Here is a 26,957-nt window from a genome sequence, read left to right on the forward strand (position 1 = left end):
GAAATCCTTAACTGTTTGCATAGATTTTGCTTTTTCTTCCATCTGTTTTAAGACCTCTTCTGCCTTAGTGCCAAATAAGTTGTCTTTGTGCAAGGGGGCATACAACAATTTAGATTTGACATGATCTGGCAGGGGCTGTTCCTTAAGCCATGCATGCCTTCTAAAGACACTTCCAGTGTGTGCTGCCCTGCAAGAAGCTTCTAGGGCATCAAAACCACAGTGCAAGGTGTGTTTAGTTACTTGACTTGCAGAATGCATTAAATCTTGTAATTCTTTAGATTCTGCCCAAGCAGGAAAGGAAGACATTTTTTTGTTTGAGGAGTTCCAGGGTAAGTTGCTGAAATTTTAACATATGGAACTGACAATTTAGTGCCCTGATAGCAAGAGTAGCTAAGGTATATACTTTTTTACCCCATCTGTCTAGTGCTCGGGAATCCCTATCTGAGGGGGTGGGATTCTTAGCAGAGGTTGCTTTAATCCCTTTAGGCCCTTGAGAAATTACCTCAGGGTCAGCAGTAGGATTTTTAAAAATAAATTTGTGAGAGTCAGGGACTCTATAGTACCTGCCTGGTTTTCTGGGTGCAGGAGGGAGGGTCTCAGGAGTCAAGCTGGATTACAGGAAAATATCCTCCACAACATCCAGGACTGGGGGGATGGCCAAGGGTCTGTGCTGTGGAAGATCTAAGAATTCCCCAAGTCTCTTTTTAGACTGAGGGTAGTCTTGACTGTCCCATTGGAAATGCTCCCTTAAGGTATGAAGGGTTTCCCCAAAGGAAAAATCCTCTGGGGGAGAGGCTGAAGGGATGGAATCCTCTGCATCAGAATCCTCATAAGTAGAGAGGGGTTGCATGTCTTTATATTCAGATGCATTAGAGTCATAAGACTCTTGTTCAGACAAAACTAAAGGGGACAGATCTTTTTTCCTTTTGGAGGAGGTAGCTTGGCTTCCCCTGATCAGCATGATAAGGTCTTCCGCCATTTTAAGCATTTGAGGCAAGGAAGCAGGTGCCTGAGATTGGGTCGTCAGTTTCTTGGGTGTGTTTTGTACCCTGGGCCTAAGAAACTCAGTCATTTTTGAAAGAACGGTAGTCACGAAAGAAGACGCCGGTTTGTGTCGAGAATCGGTAGTACAAAGGACTTCCTCGGAAGCTGGTGCCTGCTCATCGGCTCCAGACCCATCCAAGGTAAAGACAACTGCAGGATCCTTAGTCAAAGAAGAGTTTTGCGGCATACCGGACTCCAAATGAGTCTCGGTAGTGGCCTGTGAATACGAAGAAGCGGGCATCAGGGTCTGCAAAAGCGCGTCACTGAGGACTGGAGAACTGATGACTGGCTTAACGGAAGCATCATCGTTAGGTTTGGACATGTGTGGTCTGTCTCTGTCTTTATCTTTACATTTTTTTGGAAGATCTGCTGTCGGATGGCTTACCAAAGCTGTATCGGAATAAGTGAAAATATCTAGCTACAATAATGACCCGACGACAGATAGTTCTGGAGTTGAACAAAGCACAGAAGCGACAAAGGAGGGATGTCATGGTCTGGGCCTAAACAAGTGACACAGTAAGAATGAAAGTCCCTTTGTGGCATTTTCTTTCCACAGTCGAGATAAATATTAACTTTTTCTGACATCACTTACTGCAAGAAAAAGGGATCCCCAATGAGGTATTTAGCTTTAGAAGACTTCAACTTTAATTCAGTAGACGAAACTCAGGTAGCGGCCAACCAGTACTCATGCGAACTGCTTCTGCTTCAGGCTCCACTGCAAGAAAGACTTATGTAAATGGTGTCGGCTGCCTTACTTTATACTACCGACAACCTGATGTCAGTCCTGAAGTGACAGCAACCGACGCAGAAATAATAAGCCTCTGGTATTCGGGCCAGCCGAGGGCTACCCTGGCAGGGATAACCCAAATGTGATGACTGCAACAGTGAAACGAAGAACAGCAGCAGACTTCCAGGATGAATATTTCAAGTCACAATCACCAGCCAGTTCAAAGGCATTTTGAGTCAAACCTTGCATGATGACAGTCAGATCCCATGAAGGAGTTGGGTTCTTGATTGGAGGTCTGAGAAGAAAAACACCTTTCGTAAAGGCTTTACATAACCTGGTTGAAGCAAAAGATCCCGAAGGTAGTCCTGAATGAAAATTGGATACGGCAGCTAACTGGAGCTTAATAGTCACAAAACTATAAACTTCTTTAAATAAAGACTCAAGAAATGAAAGGATTGAAGAAACACGAGCTGAGAAAGGATCAGTGTGGTGATTATCAGCCAAAATAGAGAATCTTTTCCACTTGCTTTTATATACTTTCTTGGTGAATGCATTCTGGGAAGCTAGAATGATCGCTTTGACTGGTGAGGAAAACCTGGACCCTCTGGCAATCATGGGAACTGGAGAAACCAAGCAGTTAACTTGAGTGAGTGGAGGTGTGGGTGGAGTCCTAGCGTGGGGTGAGTGAGGAATTCCGGTTTGGGTTCCAGTATCCATGCAGAATATCTCAGGTGAGACCAGAGGAAGGGGAACCAAATCTGATGAGGCCAAAAAGGGGCAATGAGGATCACAGTGCTCTTCAACCATTTGGCTTTCTGAAGAAATTTTGGGATCAGTGGTAGAGGGGGGTAAGCATAAAGGAGACTGGGGGCCAATCATGGACTACAGCATCTCTCTCGGGGAACTCTCTTAAGGAGGGGTCCGAGTGAAATAACTGCTGCACTTGTTGTTGTGAGGGGATGCAAACAGGCCGTAGCAGGGGTGACCCCAATGGTTGAATATCTTGTTCATTACTGTCTGATTGAGGGACCAGTCATGAAATCAGAATGAACCTGCTGAGCCTTGTCTGCCAATATGCTGGATTTCCCCAGTAAATGTATTGCAAGTAGAAAGTGGTGTGAAGAGATCACCCATTCCCAAACCCTCACAGCCTCTCTGCACAGTAAGTATGAACGGGTTCTTCCTTGCTTGTTGATATATCGGAATACTGACATGTTGTAAGTGCGAATCACAATGGTCCTCACAGGGAGAGCATCCTGAAGGCTTGCAACGAGAGAAGGACAGCTCTCATCTCCAGGACACTGATATGCAATTTGGTCTCTAGGTGAGTCCACATGCCTTGGACCATCTTCCCCTCAAAATGCCCCCCCCCCCCACTCTGGGTGGAAAGCATCCGTGGTCACGGTGGGTATTGGAAGGGGGAAGGCTGAACGGTCTGCCAACCTACAGGTCCGAATGAATCTACCCGTCTAGATGATTTCTGCAGATATTGGTCAACCTGACAGGAACAGATAGAGACTGATGTGGAATTGACCATTGAACAGATAGTGTCTATTGTAGAAGGAGCATATAGTATCTGGCTAAAGGTACCAAGATTACAACAGCCGCTATATATCCCAGGGCCCACAGAATCAATCTGGCAGGTCGATGAATTCAAAAGCTTGTACCGGCAATTTTTGTGACTTTTCTGGAATTATGGTGATGCCTAGAAAGTTGAATACCCGGCAGAGATAGTCCCTAGCTTGAGACAGTTGATGTTGGGTGGGGAGAGTTAGGAGCCAATTGTCTAGATATGGGAATACCTGAAACCCTTGCAGTCAGATTTTGAGCTGTGACCACTGCCATGCATTTGGTAAATACCCACGGGGCTGTGGTGAGACCAAAGGGCAGGGCTCTGAATTGGAAGTCATTGGCTCTCATGCAGAAGTGCAGGTGACTTCTGGAGCATCTGTATTTTGATGAGATAGTATGCATCCTTCAAGTCCACACAGCACTTCCAATCATCTCTCCTTAGTAACAGAAGGGTAGACTGAGCCATCACCATCTGGAACTTCTTTTTCTTTACATATAAATTGAGCTTGCTTAGGTTTACGATAGGCTGCAGGTCCCGTTTTCTTTGGCACCAAAATAAAAATGGCAGTAAGTTCCAGACCCTTTTTGCTCAACTCAGATCTCTTGGATGACTCTCTTTTGAAGTCATTTTTTGATTGCTAGAGCTACCAACCCCCTCTGGCTGGATGGAACATCAGGGATTTTCTTTTGAACTTTTGGATAGATTACAGAAAAGGGAATGTAGTAGCACCTTTTGAATTTTTGGAGGAGTTAGAAAAAAGGGACTGTAGTAGTCTCTGGATATTATGCTTTGCACCCAAGCATTTGTCGTTATTTGGGCCTAGGCACCTGGGTGCAAGGAAAAAAGGCCCCTGACTGCCTCCAGAACTTGACAGTTGGGCAGCGCTGAAAGGGCTTGTCAGCAAAGGGTTCCCTAAAGTCCTGGTTTTGTGGGCCCCCTCTGCCTTTAGGGCAGCATCTCCCATTAAAGCCCCCTCTGCCACCTCTGGAGGAGTTCTCTCTGCTTTGATCAAGAAAAGAACCTTGGGACATCCTGAATCAAGTCTTCTTAGCCCCTCTTTGATTCCCTGAGTAGGTTCATTGAGGGGTGTAAAACTTGATCCCCATTGCCAGACAAGATCTTACCTTCTTGCTCGATGCGGGTCACTGTGTCCTTAACTGATGATCCAAACAAAGAACCATCAAAACGGGTGCTGACAAAAGATGTATTAAAGGGCTCAGCAAAGTCACAAAGCCTCATCCATGCATGTCTATGTATCACAATGCTGGTGCTGGCTGCCCTTGAGGATCCTTCTGCTAAATGGGAAATGACCCTCATGGAAGACTTTGTCAGGGAAGTAAAGGCTGATCAGCTTCAGAGAAACCTCATCAAGCCCCTCCTTAGGCATGCACTCAAGAGTTCCTTAACCAGGTCTCTCTGTAGGTGAATAAAATGTGCCAAGTAATTAAGCACTCTAAGCGATAAATCGCAGAAGTGAAGGTGCACTTCCCGAACATATCCAATGCTTTGGACTCCCTGTTCAGCAGGTGAGCAATACAAGTTATGTTGTGCGAGCTTCTCCTTTGTAGCTGCTGTCACCACCATAGCATCAGCCGGGATGCCCTTACTCAAAATGGTTCAATCCTCAGGGGAGAATGGACTTTGTCTGGGCGCTTTGGTACAGACTCTATGGTGTCCATCTCCTTCCAGGCCCAATGGACGACAAGTTCTATAAGAGCGTCTGCCAGGGGGGACTACCCAAGATGTAGACGGGCCGGCTTGAGGGCCTTCAGGACTACAGATTCCTCCAAAGAAGGGTTTTTGGATAATCAGCCATCTTTTTACTTTCAAATTTCTAAGATGTCTGCAAAGGGGACACTGTCCAGTGGTGATTTTGGGAGATCCCTCTCCCTCGTGTCAGTCCGTATCCTCAGTAAGGGACTCCACAGGGGAGTCCAAGTGCCTCCTCTTGCACATGCTCTTACTTGGGATCTCCTCCATGGGATATTCAGGTGAGGAGTTGGAAGAGGAAGGGGCCACCTCAGGTGGAAGGGTCTAGAGGTCCTTAGAGGCGGGCTCTGGTACAGAAATGGAAGGTTGAAGACCCAGATCCGATGCAGGAACACAGGGAGGAGCAGAAATCAAAGGGTCCAGTGTTCTGTCTGCAGAGAAGCCCTTTTCCAAAACCCGGAAAGCTGAAGGTCCCAGAGATACCCTCTCCCACTCCTTCAGGGCTGGCGTCTCCCAAGAAGTAGGCAGGAGCACCCCCAGAACCTCAGCTTGCAGACAGAACCTGACCCATACTGTCGACGGCTGAAACTCCAAGGGGGAGGAAAAGATCCAACAACACCAGAGCTGAATATCGCCCATTGGATCCGGCTGTGACATCACGGATCTGGGACTCACTCTGATCAGAGGATCTTGGAGCAGAGGTAGTCAAGGTCACAGTCGGCATTGAGGAAGCAAAGGTCATCTGATCCAACCCTGAATCCCTCGGGAGACTGCTGACCTGGGGCTCAAAAACCGCTACTCAGATCGTAGGAGGAGAAAATGAAGTGACAGGGACACTTTCAGATCCACAAGGGGATGGAGCTGGAATTACCCCCATTTGGATCCGAGCCTTGATAATGAACCTAATCATTTTGTCCACGTCATAGTATAGGCTTCTAGAGGATCTGGAAGAAGCCACTGAAAAAGGTCCTGAGTGCCTAGGACTTTGAAGTATCTTCATTGGCATCGTGGAAGACATGGATCTGATGGACCTCCTGGGCAACCGAATCCTAGACTCTGGATCCTGGGATTTCTGGAGCTGATCGAGAGTCTGGATCTGATCTGGTAGGATCTGAAGAAGCAGTTGAGGTGATATGGCAAGATGGAGAAATCAGAGCCAACTTGGAAAATTCCGGTCCAGGAGAAAGCTCACTCACAGCCATCAAGTCTATCGGAGCCAAAGAAGCTGACATAGATCTCGGTGCTGACATTCTTGGATCCAACTCTTTTGGAAGCTTTGCAGGAGACTATGAAGATGCCCTAGAGTCCTTATGGTGGTGCTTATTAGCCTTGGAACCCTGCGAATCTTTAGAGGAGGGTTGAGCTCCTGATCAGAATCAGCTTATTTTTCTTTTCTTGGATGGCTCGAAGATTGAAACCTTTACAAATTTTGTAAGGGGAATCCAAGTGCGCCAGTCCTAAACAATAAACACAGTTACAATGTGCGTAAGAGTATGGAATCTTCCTGTCACATTGAGCACACTGTTTGAATTCTGTTGGCTTTTCCATCTGAAGAAGAAAAAACAAAAACTACTAAAAAAGGAAAGTTTTTTTTTTGTTAAAGAAAAAGAAGGGCCAAAGTACATAATTTTTAAAAATAAGAAGTTGAAATAACTACTTATTTGCTTGGAGCACTGGAATCACGTCTGAACCTACTGGCGGCAAATGAGATCTAGTGAGGAGGCTGAGCTAAGAGCAGAGGATTATGGGTAAGGGAGGAGCTTGAGCCTGGAAGCTGAAGTCTGTAGAAGGTGGCCGAGTCGGATCCAAGGATCAGATCCATAACCCATCAGTGAAGCAAAATGGGAAGGACAACATCATCTCTAGTATACACACACACATTTTTATTCATCTGATAAATCTCCAACACAGCTAGTCCATCTTTAATGCCCTTAGAAATGCTATATAATATTCTGCCACCTTATTACAGTTTTTTCACAACGTCTACTCAGACAAGGTACCAAAAAGGATGGCTTTGCCAGAGCTCTGTTATCAACCATGCAAAGTACTGAATAACTGAGCGAGAAAGCAGCTTACCCAGGAAAGGTACCAACAATGTCGTATCGAATTCTGACTATATGGAAATCTACTTTGAGTGCGTTCTGTAACTTTATTTTTCAGGAAAAAAATAAGCTAGGTCTTAATCAAAATCTTTTGTTTCAGAATGTTAAACTGGTACTGTACCATGTAAGTCTGGTAACTTAATACTCTTATCTCAAGTGTGGCAGAGAAATTAACCTTTTTCCTCAGCTTAATGCTACTCTCTTTGTCAGCAGCTTAAGTTTTTTTTTCTTTGCGACTCTTTGCCTTAACTGTGACCAACAGGCCAATTTTTTTCCCTTATCACTGGGGCAAGGGTCAACCTGACATTATTCACACAGTTAATGGGGTGGTTTGAGGCTTTTTCTTGTTCTTCACCCAGCTTCCATGCACCTAGCTAGGAAACAGAGAGGTAAGTGCAGTGGGCTGTCTGTGAAGGCTGTCCCCCCACTTCCACAGGGGCATTCCCTCTAAGCAACCCTGCCCCCCCCCCCCCCCCATGAGGCATAAGCAGCTGCTTTCCCAGTCTCTACCAGGGAAATCACATCAAACACTGTGCCACTGAGTGCACACAAATCCTACCACTACCTGCCAGGAGAGAAAGTGCGATATTCCTCATCTCTCCTACTCCTCCCTTCCTGTCTGATTCTTCCACTGCCAGGGCAACTACTTAAACACCAGTCTTCTGAGTCAGAGTCAGGGTTCCATCCCTTTACACCATGGAGCCAGGCTAGCAGCTGAAGTTAGTGCAGGTGTGATGCTGGACTTTTTTTGGAAGTTTAGCTCTGTCACAATAGTGTCTGTTGCTTGGTTTCTAAATAAACTAAATGCTCTTCTATGACTCTATAAAGTAAGCATCCCAATTTCTTTGGCTCTAGTGATTGACCATTAGGTTCTTAGGATACATCCTTAACAACATTCCAAAAGGATACTCTGACTGTTGTTAATACTTTCCAGGAGCTTGACATACCTTTTCCAAGGGGGTGGCATACTGCATAAGGACATACCTCTTCCAAGGGGATGGCATACTGCATAATGGGAAGTAGTGCACTCTTGAGTGTGCTGTTCTCCTTTGGATAAGATGTTAAACCAAGATCCAATTTTCCTGAGTTGGTGGTTGCTTGGGTGGATGTAAAGGATTCCAAGGTACTTATCAAAAAGAGTATGGAAATCTCCCTGGTGCACTGGCCAAGTTCTTCTCAGTTAAATACCACCTTGGGACTTCCCTGAAAGGAAGCCACTGGACTAGTGGGACTGACCACTCAACAAGGGATTGGCTTAGTGGTTATCTACATAATTAATAAAAAAATTCATATGATTAAGAGTTTCTCCAAAGGAGACAATAATAATCATGTCCTTCTTTTGAATCTAAGGAAGGTGGCATTTTTTTTTTGTCAGAGGCTGAGGATTTAGGATTAATCTTAACAATGTTGCCTTACTGTGAATTAAAAGGAAATGTTCTTGTGCTGTTGTCATGTAATCTATACTCAGAGGAGCCTCAGACATCTGAGGTATAAGCATCCAACATCTGTATATTCTGTCCTGGGGTCTGGGAGCGCACAGGATTATGCCATGAGCTGCTAATAAGCTGCTTCTTGCTGTCCAGGGTTTGATTCCATCAGCCTCTATTTGCCTGTGTGACTCTGACCAAGTCACTTAACCAGGCAGTGCTCCCAAGCTTTGTCAGAAAAAGGTCTAGACAGAAAGAGAGCGAGAAAGAAAGACAAGACAGACAGCTAAATAAAAACAAGAGTAGGTTGTCCCCTTTCTTGTATATTTCAGTTAATTAGCAGACATCTCCTTACAAAAACTGGGCCCCAGGTTCTTCTCAAAAAGCAGCAGGCAAATCAAAAGAAAAGGACGCAGCAGAAAAACAGACCTCCAGAGCCCAAATTGGAACAGATTACAGAACAAAAGTGCTGCCCATTCCAGGCATCTGAGGATTGTCTATGAATGAACATTTTCTTTCAAAAGATGGAAAAGTTTCAACAGTTTGAGACTTCCAATATTTTTATTTCTTTTTCCAAAAAAGACTGCCCCAGAAACATTTCCTGTTCCAGCTATTCATTACTAAAAACACCTGTCTTGGGAAGATAATCAAATGTCACCCACAGGTAGTGAAGAGAGATTACAGGAAAGACAGCAAGCTTTACATATTAGAGTAGGTCAACAAACACGAACTTGTCATAAGGTAAGGGAATGATTCACTAATAATGTCTGCAGTTTGCCCCTGCAGAGAGTCTATAGTCTCTCTCCACTCCACTTGTATAAAGGCTTTGAAGAAGTTGCTCTGCCTTTCCTTTCTTCTAGAACAGGATGTTTAGCTTTCTTAAAAAAATGTAATCACAGAAAATAGAAGTTGCATGTGTTACAAAAGAAATATTTAATAATTTCATAAAAATAGTAAATGTTTTGCACCTCTATGTAATTTTTTGCTAAAAGTAACACAAAACAAGCACTGTAGATAGCAGCCTTTATGAGAAATTTAATGGCCACAAAAACACTTTTTAGTGATTTTCAGCGATAGGGGGATAGCATTTCTAAAAGCTAAACAAACAAAAAAATGTAACTTAATTTTTTTGGACAAAAGTAACATTCTAGATATGCTTAACATCTGACAGAGCCTCAAATAAATGACAGTCTAACAAAAGTTAAATACAGTGATCTTATTTAATATAGGTGGCAAAAACTGAGAAAGGAACATGCTATGCTTTCTTAGGCTGCTTTCTAACAACCACAATGCAAAATATCTAACCAAGCAACATATGGGGGATAGTACAACTGCTGAAAGATCTGAGCAGAAGACTGTCACAAGCCTTCACATCTTTCTTCCATCACATAAACATTATTTCCAGATGCAGTGATCCTTAACATATGCATAACTAGGTCTTACAATCTCCAATATATGCTGAAATATTAAGAATGGCAGCATAATCAAAAAGCAAATGCAGATGCTGAAGTATTATAGTCTACTTTCAAAATTCAAACTACTTTACTTTTACAAAGCCAAGCTTCCTCTGGAGGAGATGGGATTTCAAAAGCTTTAATAGCACACCTACCTTAAGAAACATTGCTCTCTCTTCAGGTGTGAAATCATTAGACAGAATATCCCACAGCCAAATAATAACTCTGTGACTTCCATGGAAGCCACCGTAGTACACAGTATGCTTTCTGTAAAATTAGAAAAAGAATCAAAAGTGAGTTATAAAACATGTGGAGTAACTTTATGACTAAGCAATGCATAATGAAGCCATTAAGACACTCTAATGACGAAGAAAGTACAGTTGTGTTAAGTAAACTTACAATAACAAGCAGATGTTTTAATAGATCACTGCTGTAGTAGCCTAAGCTATTAGGGTCCAGTTTTCAAAACTTAAGGGTGCATTACCCATGCTCTGTCATTAGCTTGAGAGGGGCCACTTTATATAAAGACAGCTGGAACATTAATTTAGCCAGAGCTTTCTTGCCAAGAAAAAAAGGAGGCAAGAGCTCTGAAAAGATCATGCTAAGAAACAAACCCACCAGTAAACTATAAACACAAGGGTCTACACAACCACACCCTGGCAATACAAAAAGAAAACAGCCAAAATAAGGGGGCTGGAGGAAGGGGTGGCTACTGCAAACTGATCTTTTGAAACATCTACTGTTGTAGTAAGTTTACCTACACAACTGTACTATCTTCAACATTTAGATCACTGCTGCAGTACCCTAAACTATTTCAGTAGATTACCATAGCTTAGAAACTAAGAAGGGAGGAAGAAAAATAAATTTAGTATCCAGACACTCTTGGAAAACCTGTTATGGACCTGGAAAAGGAATCTAATTTGTAGTGCTTTGTAAAAGTATGTTCAGAGGACCAAGTTGCTGCCTCTAGAATACTTTTAGAGCCCACTCTTTTTCAAAAAAGCCATTGAAAAAAATAAAAAGCCCTTATGGAAAGGGCCCTAACCCTGCCTGGAAGTTGCTTACTATGGCGAATCCAACACAAGGCAATAGCTTGAGACAACTATCTGGAAATAATCTGCTTTGATACTGATTGTCCTTTCCTCTTACTTTCATAGCAGACAAACAGCTGCTCAGCTTTCCTGAAGGCTTGAACTTTACCTAGGTAGTATTTGAGCTGCCTGGGGATATCTTGAATGTGAAGAATCCTCTCTCTCGTTCTTTGGTTCAGGAAAGAAAAGTGGGAAATTAATAGTCTATCTTAAGCTAAACTCAAGATCACTAAGGCATAAAAGAAGGATTCATTCTCAACAAAACTCTGTCCTTGTCAAAAATGAGGTAGGGTTGACTCACCATAATAACTTGAATGTCAAACTCTCCTAGAAACTGTGACCTGTGTATAAGACCACAGGGACTAAAAACGTTTTAACTGTTTGTATCTTATCAATATCCATATAAAAAGAAGTTATGTTCTTACCATAACATTCCATCTGTGTTGTTGATCTTCGTTCATTCATTACTGATGGGTATCGGTTCAGTCCTCGGAACCGAGTCGGCCTTTATAACAAGCTCGCGCCAGCCAAAAAAACTCTCAAGCTAAGCTTACCCATAGTGCTCTTCTCTCTATCACCTCAGATCGAGTTTGCCCATAAGAAAATAAGAGACAAAGCGGAGGCTTTACCTGAGCAAATTCCCTATCATAAGGTAGGACCAAATCTGAACATCCAGGAGTATTTCGGAGGGGTACTGGCAGGTGGGATGTAATGAATGAATGATCAACAGCACAGATGGAACATTATGGTAAGAACATAGCTTCTTTATCTGATGTTGTTAATCTTCATTCATTTATTACTGATGGGACAGAGTCCCTAGCTACTTTATTTCCTGGGAGGCCCTATGGAAGGCTATTCCTGAGCACCACTGAACTAAAGGAGGTTCTCCCCCTGGAGTCCAAATCCACTTTGTAATGAGTGATAAAGGTATGAGGGGTAGCCCATGTTGCTGTTGCGCAAATGTCATCCATGGAAGCTCTTACATGGAAGGCAACAGATGTCGCAATTGATCTGGTTGAATGTGGTTTGACCTTAGCTGGTAGAAGAACTTTGTTTTGTTGGCAGATAAAGCAAATACAATCTCTCAACCATTTAGAGTCAATTTGGAAACAGATTTTCCCAGTTTTGGTCTTGAGAAGGATATGAATAATTGGTCAGATTTTCGTAGTGATTTAGTCTTATCCAAGTAGAAACACATTTGCCTATGCACATCAAGTAAATGCAGGGAATATTCTCCTTTGTTAGAAACAGTTGGAAAAAAACTGGCAGGTCAACCAATAACCTTGGGTAAGAAGGTGGGATTAGTCCATAGTGACACTCTGTCTTTATGGAAAACCATGTAAGGATGTTTTACGCACAAGGCGTACAACTCAGACATTTGCCTTGCTGAGGTAATAGCTACCAAGAATAAAGTTTTCCAATATAAAAATTTTATATCGCAAGTGGCAGCAGGTTCAAAAGGGGGACAAGTTGAGGACTGCAGAAATAGTGTCAAATTCCAAGGTTCAATTGGCTCCTTGAAGGGTGGTCTAATGTGCGTGACACCTTTCAAAATGGTTTTACAGAGATGGTGAGAAATCAAGGATGAGTCCTGGAAACCATTGTGGAAGTTAGAGATAGCAGCCAGGTGAACTCAAATAGCTGAAGCTGCCATTCCGGAATGGAGAAGATTCGATAAGCAAAGCTGAAAAGGGGTCTAGTCCCTTCTCTTGAGACCAAATTATGAATCTTTTCCACTTGCTGAGATAAAGTTGCCTGGTGGATGTTTTATGGGAAGCCATAAGAATGTTGCGTACAGCGGAGGATAGATTACTATGCCTGGCAATTGCTGGAAGTGGAGGAACCAAGCTGTCAGCTTGAGACTCGATATGTTTGGATGTATCAACCCTTGTGGGTGTGACAGCAATTCCAGAGTTGGATCCAGAATCCATGGTTGGTGTACTAGGTGAGGCCAAAGGAAGGGAAACCAAACTTGTTGGGGCCAATAGGGTGCAATGAGGATTACTTTGCTTCTCAACCGAAAAGCTTTCTTTGGAAATTGTAGGATCAGAGGAAGGGGAGGGAAGGCATAAAGAAGTCCCGTGGGCCAATCATGTACTAGAGCATCCCTTGGGGACTCCCCCTGCGGGGGAATTAGAGCAAAATAGCTGCTGCATTTGTGGTTTGTGGGGGATGCGAATAGATCACAGCAAGGCTTGCCCCAGAGAATGAAGATCTTCGCCATTATGACAGGGTTGAGGGAACCACTCGTGAGGCAGGAGAATGCATCTGCTCAGTTTGTCTGCAATCACATTGGAATCCCCAGGAGTGTGCATTGCTATCAGAAAGCGGTTGGAAGATATCGCCCATTGCCAAATTCTCATGGTTTCCCTGACACAACGGGTAGGAATTGGTTACCCCTTGTTTGCTGATATACCAGACTACAGACATGTTGTCCAACTGGATAGCAATTGTCCCTGATGGGAGGACAGATTGGAATACTTGCAATGCTAGCAGCACTGCCCTCAGTTCTAGAACATTGATATGCAAATTGTTCTCCATGGGGGACCAAGTGCCTTGGACTGTCTTTCCCTGAAAGTGCCCCCCCCCCCCCAATCAGGGAAGCATCAGTGGTCACTATGGCCTTGGGTTGACAGGGGGAGAAAGGATGACTCCATAGGTCTTTTCCCGGCTTCATCCACCAAAATAAGTCTTGTTTGCATCGATTTGTTATGTAGATCTGAAAGGACATAGGATGAGTCAAAGGGGACCACTGAGCAAGAGGGAGTGACATTCTAAGGGGACCCAGTATCTGTCTGCCTGGGATGACATGACTGACAGACCTCAATGATTTGCCAAAGATGGCCTGCATCTGTCACCCCTGGACTTACGGATACTGGCCAAGGCTCTTGTCATCCCTACAGTGACTTTTTAGGCAGTGTTGCAAAGACCAAATTTCCACCATAACAGCTACAAACAAATGCAATTTGAGGGTCATGCTGCTCAATGCTAGAAGTCTAAATCTCAAAATGCAGTTGATCAAAGCACTTCTTAAAATGGAGAACATCGACACTTGTGCTGTAACAGAGATCTGGTTCAAGGTGGCAGAAAGCACCCCTGCACTACCAGGCTATAACTCATTCCACACCTTTGGGCCCCAAAACTTGTACTGAAGCTCCAAAAGCATTGGTGTTTCCATATTCATAAAGGATGCGCACACCTCCAGACTGGTAGCCCACCATAACACATCAGAGATACTTCAGATGCAGCTAACACTGGGTACGACAGCGATTCAGGTCGTAGCCTGTTATAGGTCCCCAACCATGTCCCAAGACACACACTCCACGTTCCTAATCACCCTGGAGAATATTAGGGTCCAACCTAACACTCTCATACTGGGCAACTTCAACTACCTCTCCATTAACTGGGAAAACTACTCGTGTATCAATACACTTGCCCAACGTTTCCTGGAATTCATTAATTTCAATGCCCTGGACTAGCTCGTTCTTACCCCCCACTAGAGGTAGCAACATCCTTGACCTGGTCATTACTAACATGGGCGACTGTTGCTCTATACCAACAGACAACTCCTCCCTGGTTAGATCTGACCACAAACTAATCACCTTGGAAATACCCCCCCCCTCCCCCGCAAAGGTAACCACCATGAAAAACTTCTCCAAAGCTAACTTTGAACTCTAAAAACAGAGGTGGCTAACTTCATGGCACCCATGCAAATGGAGAATAGTTGCATGAGTGCTGAATCATACATCAATGCAGTGTACAAACACGTACACAAATGCATGGATCTCGCCATACCCAATAGAACCAAGATGCTCTCCAAAAAAAGGAAGCCAATCTGGTGGCCCCCTACCATAAACAAACTCTACAACAGAATAAGGTGAAGTCCTTAATACTGGAAAATCTCCCTTATCAGCCTCAACAAAAAATTGAGATCCCTCACCAAATCCTCTAAGGCTAGCTATGAAAACAGAACTGCAGCAGATAGTAAAGACAACCACAAGGCCTTCTATAGTTATGTAAAGAATCTCCACGGCAATACCAAGATTTGCTCTGAGCTACTGCACACTGGTACCTCCTATACAGAGCCAATGGATATTGCCAATATACTGGCCGACAGATTCAGTGCCAACTTTACTGCCCCTCCAAAGGACCAATCATAATACCAGTAGATTGCCAGGTACCCAGTATTACTGTTGCACAGGTTAAAACAGCACTGTCCAAGGCCAAGAATACAGCTTCCATGGGACCTGATGATATCCCCTGGCTGTGTTCTACATGAACTACAGAGTGAAATGGCACCTCACCTGTGTACCCTGTTCAATCACAGCCTCACCTCAGGCTTTGTCTCTACTGAATAGTGCATTGCTACAGTCATCCCTCTCCACAAAGGAGGAGCAACTACAGACCCTGGGAACTATGGTGCCATTAGCCTGACAAGTCTGATATGCAACGCTATGGAATGCATCATCATGGACCTAACACACAAGGATAAAGGGAATGTCCAAACTCTGGATCCCACACAGATTGGTTTTGTGAAGGGTAGATCATGCCTGCTCAACTTGGTCGACTTCTTTGAGTCAGTTACCAGAGCTGTGGATGAAGGCAAGATGGTTCATACAGCCTACCTTGATTTGGCCAAGGCCTTTAATACCATTCCCCACTCAGGAATCATAGAAAAGCTCACTAAGCTAGGCATCAACCCCTATATCACTAGATGGGTGGCAAATTGGCTCACAGATAGAACCCACAGTGTGAAAGTAGCTGACTCCAAGTCAGACTGCCAACCAGTCACGAGTGGAGTCCCACAAGGATCGGTCCTGGGTCCTCTCCTGTTTGGTATCGACTTCTTAGAAGTCCAGGCCAACACGAAGGGACTCTGGCTGACAAAGTTCACAGACGATTGCAAGTTGGGAGCCATTATTAACTCCTTAAGTGCTGTTGACATCCTACAGAAAGGCCTCACTGACACCAACAACTGGTTTCAGAACCATGCCCTTAAGCTCAATGCCAAAAAATGTGTCACCCCCCTTGGGAAAACCTGGTTCCCTTGAATTACCACATCGATGGTAGTCCACTTAACACAGATGGCATTATAAGAGATCTGGGAACACAGGTTGACAGCAACCTCTCTTTTGACCACCACATTGTCACTGTGGTCAGAAAGTCCTTCTATGTGGCACATCTCATTACTGAGAGTTTTGCATCCAAGAAGAAAGAGGTCATTGTCTCCCTCTACTCTTCTCTCATTAGGCCAATCATCAAGTACAATGCCCCATTTGGCATATACCTCACTACACACCTGCAACAACTGGAGAGGCCACAAAAGTACCTCACAAAGAGGGTCCTAGGCCTTAAACATTTGTCCTATATGGACAGACTCAAAAAACTTGACTATTCTGTCTCATACCGCCTACTTAGAGGCGATCTCTACTTGACTTACAAAGCCATGTCTGACCCAGCTCTGTTAGAAAAGCTACATCTAAAGAAATCCCTCTGCACCACATGCTCCACAGACCTTAACCTCATTACCACAATCAACAGAACGTATTGGAGGGACAGGTTCATAACCCAGAGACTGCCCATGCTATGGAATAGACTTCCCATAAATGTCAAACAGAGCACCTCACTGGCCCTCTTCAAGAGGAATCTTGATGAGTGGATGGGAAATAGAAAATTCACCCCAGGGATCACTGCAGTGGCTCTACTCGACAGAGGCCCTGGGAACTATGGTCGGGTGGCATGATGCCAGGGTAATCCTATGGGCTAGGCTTGTAAAGGCTCCAGGGCCATTAGCCTAGTACACACCTCTGAACCCAATACTTGGGAACTGATGAAGGATCAGCAATAAAACAAGAATAAATGCAAGTAAAACTTAGTAAGGAATATTTTAAAAGACTTAAATTAATCCTGAAAACAGCAATGATATTTAGGAACAAAACCCAAGCTATAAACCAATTTGGTCTTCCTGTCCTAACTTTCAGTTTTGGAGTGATTGATTGGCCCCAAAACGTGTTGGATAGATTCGATATTAAAATTAGAAGGATGCTTCACACTCACCAAATGATTTATAAAAATCAGTGCATACCAAGACTATATATTCCCTGTTCCGAAGGAGGGATGGGCCTCTTTGGAATTGATTACATGTACAGATCTGCAGTCATGGGACTCCACACACATCTGCTGTCCTCACGAGACCCAAACATAGTGAAAGTTTTGAAATATGAGGAGAATAAATCTAAGATGACTTCCCTGCTTAACTTAGCAGAAGCATATCGGCATCAAGCAGGAATGGAAATCAAACCAGAAGTAGATAAAAAATCAGGCAGCAACTGAATGTGCCAAAAAACAAAAGAAAGAATATAAGGTGAAGGATCAGATGAAAAGGCAGGAAATGTGGAAAATGCATAAATATAGTTACAAGTATAGAAAACTTCTGGAAGAACCTCATGTTGATCAGGAATGAACGCAGGAATGGTTAAGGAGAGGTGAATTCAAACAGAGAGATGGAAGGTTAATATTGGTGGCACAAGATAGTGGGCTACATACACGTTGGTTTACATTTTCCATTGAACATGTAGACAAATGCAGGTTTTGTAAAACAGAATTGGAAACTGTCGCACACCTAGTTGCTGGTTGTGACATACTAATGGCAGAAGGACTGTATACTGAAAGGCACTGATGATTGTGCAAACATTATGGGGTTGAAGTGGCTGAAAAACACTGGAAACATGAGCTACAAAGCATCATAGAAAATGAAGAAGTCTACATCACATGGATCATCCATTACCAACAGTTCAAAAGATAGATGCTAGAAAAACAGACATAGTGGTACAAGAAAAAGACAAATATAGCACTGATCATTGAAATCACCACACCCAGTGACTACAGTGTCCTGCGCACAGAGAAGTTACAAAATATCAGGATTTGCAAACAGAAATGAGAGCAATGTGGAAGAAATGTACCCAAATAGTTCCACTAGTAGTAGGAGCAACTGGTCTTATAAAAAAGAGCCTAAAATCTTATTTAGGTACGCTACCAATACATGTAAATCTGCACGAATTACATGAGGAGTCATTACTGGGTACATTATAGGTGATGCAAAGAGCACTTTTGGCTGACATCAAAGAGTGAAACAATACTAATTTCATGAACTTTAATCATACTTTGACTTAGGAATGGGGTCCATTCCCGTCACGGCATTAGAAATTCAAAAGATTTGGAGAAATTAAAAAAGTGAGAGACCACTGTGTTAGTAAATGCCACTGTAGGAGCCTGATGTGTAGTCTTGCTAGGGGAACTATAGTAATCAATGCTGCCATTGATCCTAGTAGTTGAAATCCTGCCCGAGCTGACATCTTGTTCTGAGAGAGTATCACCCGGAGTTGAGACATTAGTCTTTCTAATCTGTGAAGTGGAAGGGAGACTAGGCAAGACTGAGTGTCAAAAGTTGCCCCTATGAATTCCAGATTTCTGAGTAGGAGTCAACTTGCATTTTTCTACATTTATTGAGATCCCTAAGGATTTTGCTAGCTTTAGGGTGTAATGTAAAGCTGTAACCAGTAGATGCTTGGTAGGGGCGATAAGGAGCCAATCGTCTAAATACGGAAACACCCAAAATCCTTGCAGTCTCAAGTGAGCTGTTACCATTGCCATGCTTTTGGAGAACACTCTGGGGGCCATACAGAGACCAAAGGGCAGCCCTTGGAATTGGTAGTGATTGACTCCCTGCAAGAAGCAGAGGAATCTCCTGGAGCACTTGTCCATTTTAATGTGGTAATACACATCCTGGAGATCTATCAAGCACATCCAATTGTCTTTCTCTAGAAATGGGAGGATAGACTGAACTGTGACCATCCAGAATTTTGTTTGTCTTACAAATTTGTTTAGGATGCTGAGGTCCAAGATTGACCTCCAGTCCCCTGTCTTTTTTGGCACTAAAAAGAACCTTGAGTAAAATCCGGACTCTATCTGGTCTGGTGGGACTAGTTGGATAACTCTTTTTAGAAGCAGCTTTTGAATTTCTTGAGCTGCTGCTTCCCGTTGACTGGGTGGGACATCGGGAATATGCCTTAGCAGCCTTGAGTAAAGATTGAAAGGAATGAGATAAACTCTGGTAATTATCGTCTGCACCCAAGAATCTGTGGTTATGGATTGCCAGGCAAGGTGGTGCAGAGAAAACAGTCCCCCTACTGCTTCCAGAGGTAAGCAGTTGGGCTGCTCCTCAGGAACGGTGATAGGGCTGTCCAGAGAAAGAATCTCTGGATCCCTGACTACATGGACCCCCTCTGCCTCTGCAGGGGTGTCTTCCAGATGGGTTTCCCCCTCTGCCCTGGGGGTAAACTCACCACATGTGTCACGGAAGGGACCCTGGGATTTCTTGTACCACATCTTTCCACTCCTCTGATCCCTAGAGTAGGATCATTGGGGGGGGTGGAAAAATGCATGCCCACAACAGACAGGGTCTTTCCGTCCTTTTCATACCTGGCTAATGTGTCTTTTACCTTTGGGTCAAAAAGAGAAGAGGCTTCCATGGGAGCACTGAGAAAGGAAGACTTAAAGAGATCTGCAAAATCACATAGGTGCATCCAGGTGTGACGCCTCATGACAACGTCTGCACCCGCAGCTCTAGCCGCCCCTTCGGTAGTATGAGAAATCAACCACATGGACGAATTAGATATGGAGTACAAAGTGGCAAGCTGTGAGGCAACATTGTTACGTACCTCATCAGAAACTGCTCCTGCTTGGGTTTCCGAGAGTTCCAAGATTAGGTCTCTCAGAATACGGGTAAAATGTGCCAAATAATTCAAGGACCGAATGGCAAAGGTCGATAGAGAATATACCTGCTTCCCTAACCTGTCTATCACCTGAGACTCCTTGTTTGGAGGATGGACAGTAGGGCTTTCCTCGGCAAGCTCTTTCCTAGTGGCCGCCACCACAGCGTCTACTGGTAAGCCTTTGGACCAAAGTGGGTTGCCCTCAGGCGGAGAGAGAATTTTGTCTGGTCTCTGGGCAACAGGTTCAATGGAGTCAGGATTCCTCCAACTGCGCTGCACGATGAGCTGAACTAGGTCATCTGCAGGCAGGGTCACCCAGGAAGCAGAGGGTTGAGCATGGAAAGCCTGCAAGAATACAGACTCTTCAGAGGAAGGGTTGGTGGGCTTCCAGTCTCCCCACTGCTTTAAGATTTCCAGTATGTCTCCAAAGGAGATATCCTCAGGGGGCGACAGTGGGGACCCTTCCCCTTCATCGTACTCTGTATCTTCAGTAAAGGATTCTTCGGGGGAATCCACTTGCTTCCTCTTGCATGATCTTTTATGGGGTACCTCCTCAGTGGCAGCATCTAAAGAGGACTCCAAAGAGTGGGTACCTTGTGGAAGGGTAACTTGAGGTTCCTGTGCTCAGTGTCCTGTAGTAGTAGTCTGTCAGTTCAGAGAACATATATATATATATATATATATATATATATATATATAGAGAGAGAGAGAGAGCACTCCGGCTCCGAAGGAACCAGCTGTGAACCTGCAGAGGCAAGTGCTCTCTCCATCACATGGAAAGCAGGCCCGCCCAAAGAGGGATGGGAGCCTAGAACCAAGAAAGACAACCTCGGGGACCAGGTTCACACCACGCTCTGATGAGCCCACCCCCCCCAGGGAAGGAGCCATGAGAAGACTCGGTGCCGCCAAGACAAGTGGAACCGTAGTAGACGGCACCATAGAAAAATAGGTGCCATACTATGGATCATGGTGCCAACAGACCAGTCATGATGCCGAGGATGGCTTGGCTCCGAGTGAGTGGAGGACCATAGGGTAGACTCCACAGCCATGGCAAGGTCTACCACTGGAACAGTAGAAGCTGGTACCGGGATAGGCATCGGCATAGAGGGCTCTGATACCGCCAAGGAGGTCAAAGAAGGAATATATGTTGGAGTCTGTGGAGAAAATTCCTTGGCTCCGGGTGGGAGGGAGGATTTAGAAGGAGCTGGAATTCCTCTGGTCGCCAAGAGCTGCTCCACTAGTCTCACTACATCAAATTCCGAAAGGCTCCTGGAGGAGTGGGTCGACATCCCCGATGGAGACTTGTGGTGTTCTAGGAAAGGACTGCACTGTTGTCCAAAAAAGGGGTCTGTAGATGGGGAGTATTGGGTCCGGGGTATTATTTCACCCTTCGGCACTGTGGTCAAAGGACCGACAAGTTGTGTAGGGGGGGGGGGTAGTGACCTGAATTGGGGAAACTACTTTTGGTACTGTAGCAGGAGTAGAAGTTTTGGATGGTTCCGTAATCACGAGCAGCACCGTATTAGGTGTTAGAGGCACTGGTGCCAAGGACGGTACCGTAGTAGACATTTGATGTCTTGGTGCTGAAAACAGTACCATAGAAAGGGTTTAAGGCCCTGGTGCCGAGATTACAGGAGTTAATTTAGGAACGTTTGCCTTCGGTTCCGTCAGAGATTTAGCAGATTTAGAGTCACTGGCATGGGCTCAAGCTCAATGCCAAGAAATGTATAGTTATCCCCTTTGGGAAAAAACATGTACCCATGAATTCCCACATAGGTGGCAGTGCACTGAACACTGAAAATGTGATAAGAGACTTAGGGACACAGGTGGACAGTGGTCTGACCTTCGATAACCAGATTGCCACAACAGTCAGGAAATCCTTCTATGTGGTGCACCTCATCACTAAGGGCTTTTCATTCAGAAAAAGGAGGTCATTGTACCACTGTACTCATCCCTCATTAGACCCATTACAGAATACAATGCCCCATTTGGTATGTACCTCTCAAGACACCTGCAAAACTGGAAAGGCCACAGAAATACCTCACTAAAAGAATCAGAGGCCTAAAGCAGATTCCCTCTGCTGACCACTTTAAAAAACTCCAGCTATACTCTGTAGTATATCGTCTACTCAGAGGCGATCTCTGCTTAACATACAAGGCCATCTCAAACCCAGAGCTGTTGGGCATGCTACACTTGAACAAATCCCAATCCCTCAGAGCCACATGCTCCAGGGATCTAAACTTTGTCATCACAATAAACAAAACATGATGGAGGGATAGGTTCCTGACCCACAGACTCCTCAGACTCTGGAATAGACTGCCCATACATGTCAAGCAGAAAGCCTCCTTGGCCCTCTTCAAAAGGAACCTTGACGATTGGATGAGAGAAAGGAAATTCACCCCAGGGATCAAGTCAGTTGCCCTGCTAGACAGGGGTCCAGGGAAGTAAATAGTGTGGGAAGAAATAGCCAGGGAATTGTTATGGTTAGGCTTGTATAGGCCCTAGGGCCGATAGCCTAGTACCAACCTATGAACATATGGAGAGGAAGGTACGGACTGACTCTTCTTTTTATGTTCTTTTTTAGGAGAGGATGAGCCCTCTGCTTCAGATACAGCCTCTGAGAAAGGAGTTTTTAGGAGACCTTTGAACATCAATTTATTTATCCTTTCTGTCAAGGTACAGGCGCTAAAGCCCTTACATAAGTCGCATGGAGGATTAAATTTTAGATGCTGTACCCAAGACAATAAACACAGGACAAATGTCCATCAGAATTCGGCATTTTCCTGTTACACTGACCATATTGCTTAAAGCCTGTTGTTCCTTTTTTATCAGCCACTGTCAATAATAATGAAAAATCTTGTTAAATAATATACAAAACACAGTCATGGATACACACACGCAATTACGAAAAAGAAGGACCAATTATTTTTTTTTTATTTGATTACCAACTATGGTAAATAAGAAGTACCCAACAGGTAAAAAGAGATGTGGGGTAGGGAATACCAGCAATGATATTACAGATTACCACAGAGGTAAGGAAAGCCTGTACAAAAAATGGTACGAAGAATACCAAAAACTTAGTAAAGAATCAGACAGAAGCACTCAAACAGAAAGCAATGCATAGCAAACTCTAAACGACTACTAAGAAGATAGAAATTCACAAAAAGTGGTGAAAAATTATTTCAAAGGAAGTATAAATTTTAAGTCACTTAGCTTGAGAGCTGGCATGATGTGTCCTGATATTATACGTGGCAAACGAGATCTGAGATGAGAGAGAGAGGGGCACTACGGGTAAGCTTAGCTCAAGAGTTTTTTGGCTGGCGCGAACTTGTTATAACGGCTGATTTGGTTCCAAGGACGGAACGGATACCCATTAGTAAGTAAAGAATGAAGATTAACATCATCAGATCGGAGCTTACATTTTCTCACTTTTGTATTATCTTTTGTTTAATCCCTTCCCACATATCCTTAGCTGCCATACCAGAATCATTTTTAATCCATATTCCTAAATACTTCATTTTATCATGTCCCCATAAATATGGATACTGCTGAACTAATTCATGTGTGGGTACACAATTTACTGCTATTGCCTTTGTTTTAGCTTCATTAATGCTGTATCCCAAAAAGATATGAAACTGTCTCAAAATGTTCCAGAGTGCTGTAATGTCCCATTCTGTTTTTTTTTCAGGTATAAAATATCATCATCTGCAAAAACGAGCTTTTTTTGACTACCATACCAATTATATCTTTGAATTTGAGTCCCTTACTTTCTTGGCCAATGGTTCTAAATATAATGCAAATAACAAAGGGAAGATTGGACACCCCTGCCTGGTTCCTCTGCTCAAGCAGAACTTATCAGACAGGATCCTTACTTACATCCTTGTTTTGAATTTTGTTCCCTTCCAAACCTATACCCTAAAAGGAGTTTGTACTTGGATTCCTGTAGTTTTACAACTTCTTCTGTAATACTCTCCACTAATTGTCCTAGATAACCTCTGTCAAACAAATCTCTCTTTAATTTTTCTATTTCTCGTAAAAATAGTTCTATGTCTGACATCAGCCTTGCTAATCTTATTGCCTGCCTCTTTAACCAAACTTTTCTTGTGTGTTAGAGGTGGGAACTAGAAAAATGAAGGTATGTATTACTAAATATGGGCCTTTTGTAAATAACTGATGTAAAGCCCATCTCAGCATGTTGATGGCAGTATCTAAGTAATTCACGGTCTCCCTATAATAAATAAAAATAATTTTTTTAAATTTTGTAGTGTTGCATAAATGATCTATGAAACCATTAACTATTTTTTTCAAGACCATTCCATAATATAAAAATGTTGTCCAGGAAACACAAGCATAATTTGAAATCCTTAAAGAGCTCAAAATTAAAAACATATCTTACTTCCCATGAGTTGAGCACCAAATTTGCATATTTCAGGGTGCAAGCTGCACCCATAACTACTCCCAATATCAGTCTGAAGAACACTCTCAAAAAAAAAATTAAATTGTTTTCTAATACCATTGACATACATTCTTCAATCAAATAATTTATTTTGCATTCAAAAATTCCATCGATACCAAATCTTCATGAAAAAATCCATCTCTTCCTTAATAAGTATGCAGGAAAATAGGCCAATAACATCAATATTTAAAAAGCCTAAATGTGTGTCCCACAATTCTCGTTTAATCTTCTTTAAAAATACCATGAATCTTTTAATAAATAACTTTTCTTTAAGAAAACAAGTGCCAAAAGTCAGTCAATCATGACCGCCATAAGGTAAGTTTTTGACCCTTTTGTTGCCAAAATAGGCCTGAAGGGTTGTTCAGAAATGTTACGTATTTTTGGTATTCTGAAAATACAGGGAATAATTGGAATGGACCTTCTTAAAAAATAATGCAGAGCAGAAGTAATTATTCCCTACAGATGTAAATCTTCTAATTGAAGGTCTATCATTCCGTATGTGATATTTATTTGGTTCCTTGAAACCAGTTTATAAGTGTTATTGTCTTGCAATATATTCAGCAGTGCACTAAAATAATTGACAGAATGAAATGTAATCACACCACCTCACTTATTGGGTTTTATCAGATGCATGGCCTTATCCTGAGTAACAGACTTCAATACTTGCCTTTCCTTTTCTGTTACATTGCAATGAAAGAATTGTTTTGTCTTCTCCAGCTTGTATAATTTATCTATACAAGCTTCTGCAAAAACCTGGATTGCGGGGTGTAAAGCAGGATTAATGATGCTTTTTATGTGACATCCCTCATATGTAGAAACTTGAGGTTCTTTTAATTTTTCGTTGTTTTCGCAAGTAAAATATATTTTCAAGTTTAATGTTCTTATAAATAATTTGAACTCAATTAGCATATCAGCTATACTCAAATGTGTGTGAGAAATACATTTAAACCCTTTTTTTCTGAATAAAGAAAAATTATCCAAAGTTATTTCTATGTGGCTGTAATTAAAAATTTTAAAACCATTATGTGTTGAGAATAACCTGTCATGTTCTAATACTATTGCCTCTTTTTCCCTTTCCTTCTGCCTCTCGCCATCTTTGGTTGTTTGAAATATGGACTCCTCTGGGACACTTGAACAGCTTTCTGACTGGTATACTGTAAAAGGCCTGTATCCTTGGGATAAGGTTAGCGATTCGCTATTCACTCTGATTGAGAGGGGAAAATCCTCTGAGGTACGCAATTGATATAAGTTGCCCATTGTACTATCATTAACCCCCTCTTGCTGCATTACACATTCTGCTTGACTGTTAATATTAACAACACCATTTTCTTTCACTACAGTGAACTTTTTCTTTTCGCTATTACCTTCATTTTTAATCGGGTAAGCTTTGCCAATTTTATATTGTTCTTCATCCCTTACAATCTTTCTGTTTTTCTTTTAAACTATCTCAACACATCTAGCATCATCAATCTCATCAAAAACAGTGTGCTCCTCATAAGTCCTTCAATGTCCTTAGTTATGTCTTTGATAGTCTGCAGTTTCCTTTCATTAAGAGCCCTGTCACATCAATCGAACAATTGTACAAAGTTCAAATAAAAGGGGCTATCAGTTTCAAGTCATTGGGAAATTTGTAAACATGCTAACCCTGTGGTACTACCCTACTTCTGAGGCATTCATTAAAATATGCATTTTCTACATGCAAGTTACGCAGCTTGCTCAATTTATTTTCCAACATATAAATGCTTTTTTTAGTGAAAGAATATTCTTACCACTTATTCTAGCATTAAAATTGATACAGTTTATACTTGAAGATGCACTAAAACAAGGTGAAAAGGTCCTACCCATTGACATTGCCATGTTATTAATACCCACATAGGTACCTGCTCCTTTATCAGATTCAGCATTAGTCCTAAAGCCAACCATCAAATGTATCAGGTTGGAATATGAGGTGCAAACCTGATTATGTTGTTCATTTAAGCCCAAGTTCAAACTTGAAGCCCTTGTTTCCATAGTCTCTCTAAAAGTCTCCAGGCAGAGGATTTACAGTGTTCTCTCAGATGATTTCCCCAAGGGGTAGCTGCTGATGTGTTATCCAATACCTCGGATATATTTCCTCTATAGATGGACATATTGACTGCTTGGTTATAGGAAAAACCTTGTGTAGAACCAACTGGAACTGAATCAACTGAGAATGTGGAAAGTTGTGTTAACAAGTGTATCAGTTGTGTAAGGTCAATTTGCAATAAACCCAAATCCTTAGCTGGAAAAAAATTTATCCCAAATTGTTGTTGCTCTGAACACTCTTGCCATTGTGATTCCTCATCGCTATTACCACCATTTGAATCGATACTAAAATCAGTTCTTTCCATTCCCAAAAACTCCACTGCCTATTACAAACTTGGAACCACTCCAGGGTGGAAAACGCTACACACTTATTAATAAACAAAAACAGTAGCACAATGAGTCAAGAAAAACTCCACTTTAATGATGAGATAAAATCCTAAACGACTGAGCACTTTCACCAGTTAAGTATTATGGCTTCAGCAGAGTCATTTGGAAAAATAAAACTCAGATGTTTAAATGCACTAACCGTATAACC

General features: G+C 42.8%; 1 protein-coding gene across 2 annotated transcripts in view; it reads right to left on the bottom strand.

Moving 5' to 3' along the window:
- UBE3B (ubiquitin protein ligase E3B) overlaps window positions 1-26,957 on the bottom strand; it is a 2,006,489-nt gene that overhangs the window by 136,079 nt on the left and 1,843,453 nt on the right. For both annotated transcript variants that reach the window (XM_044068510.1, XM_044068511.1), the window contains exon 26: window positions 10,193-10,304. In XM_044068510.1, the coding sequence (XP_043924445.1) occupies window positions 10,193-10,304 (112 nt within the window). The remainder of the gene's footprint in view (window positions 1-10,192; window positions 10,305-26,957) is intronic.

This window comes from Protopterus annectens, chromosome 4.part0 (assembly GCF_019279795.1).
Source record: "Protopterus annectens isolate FY-2018-M chromosome 4.part0, PAN1.0, whole genome shotgun sequence".
NCBI lineage: Eukaryota > Metazoa > Chordata > Ceratodontiformes > Protopteridae > Protopterus > Protopterus annectens.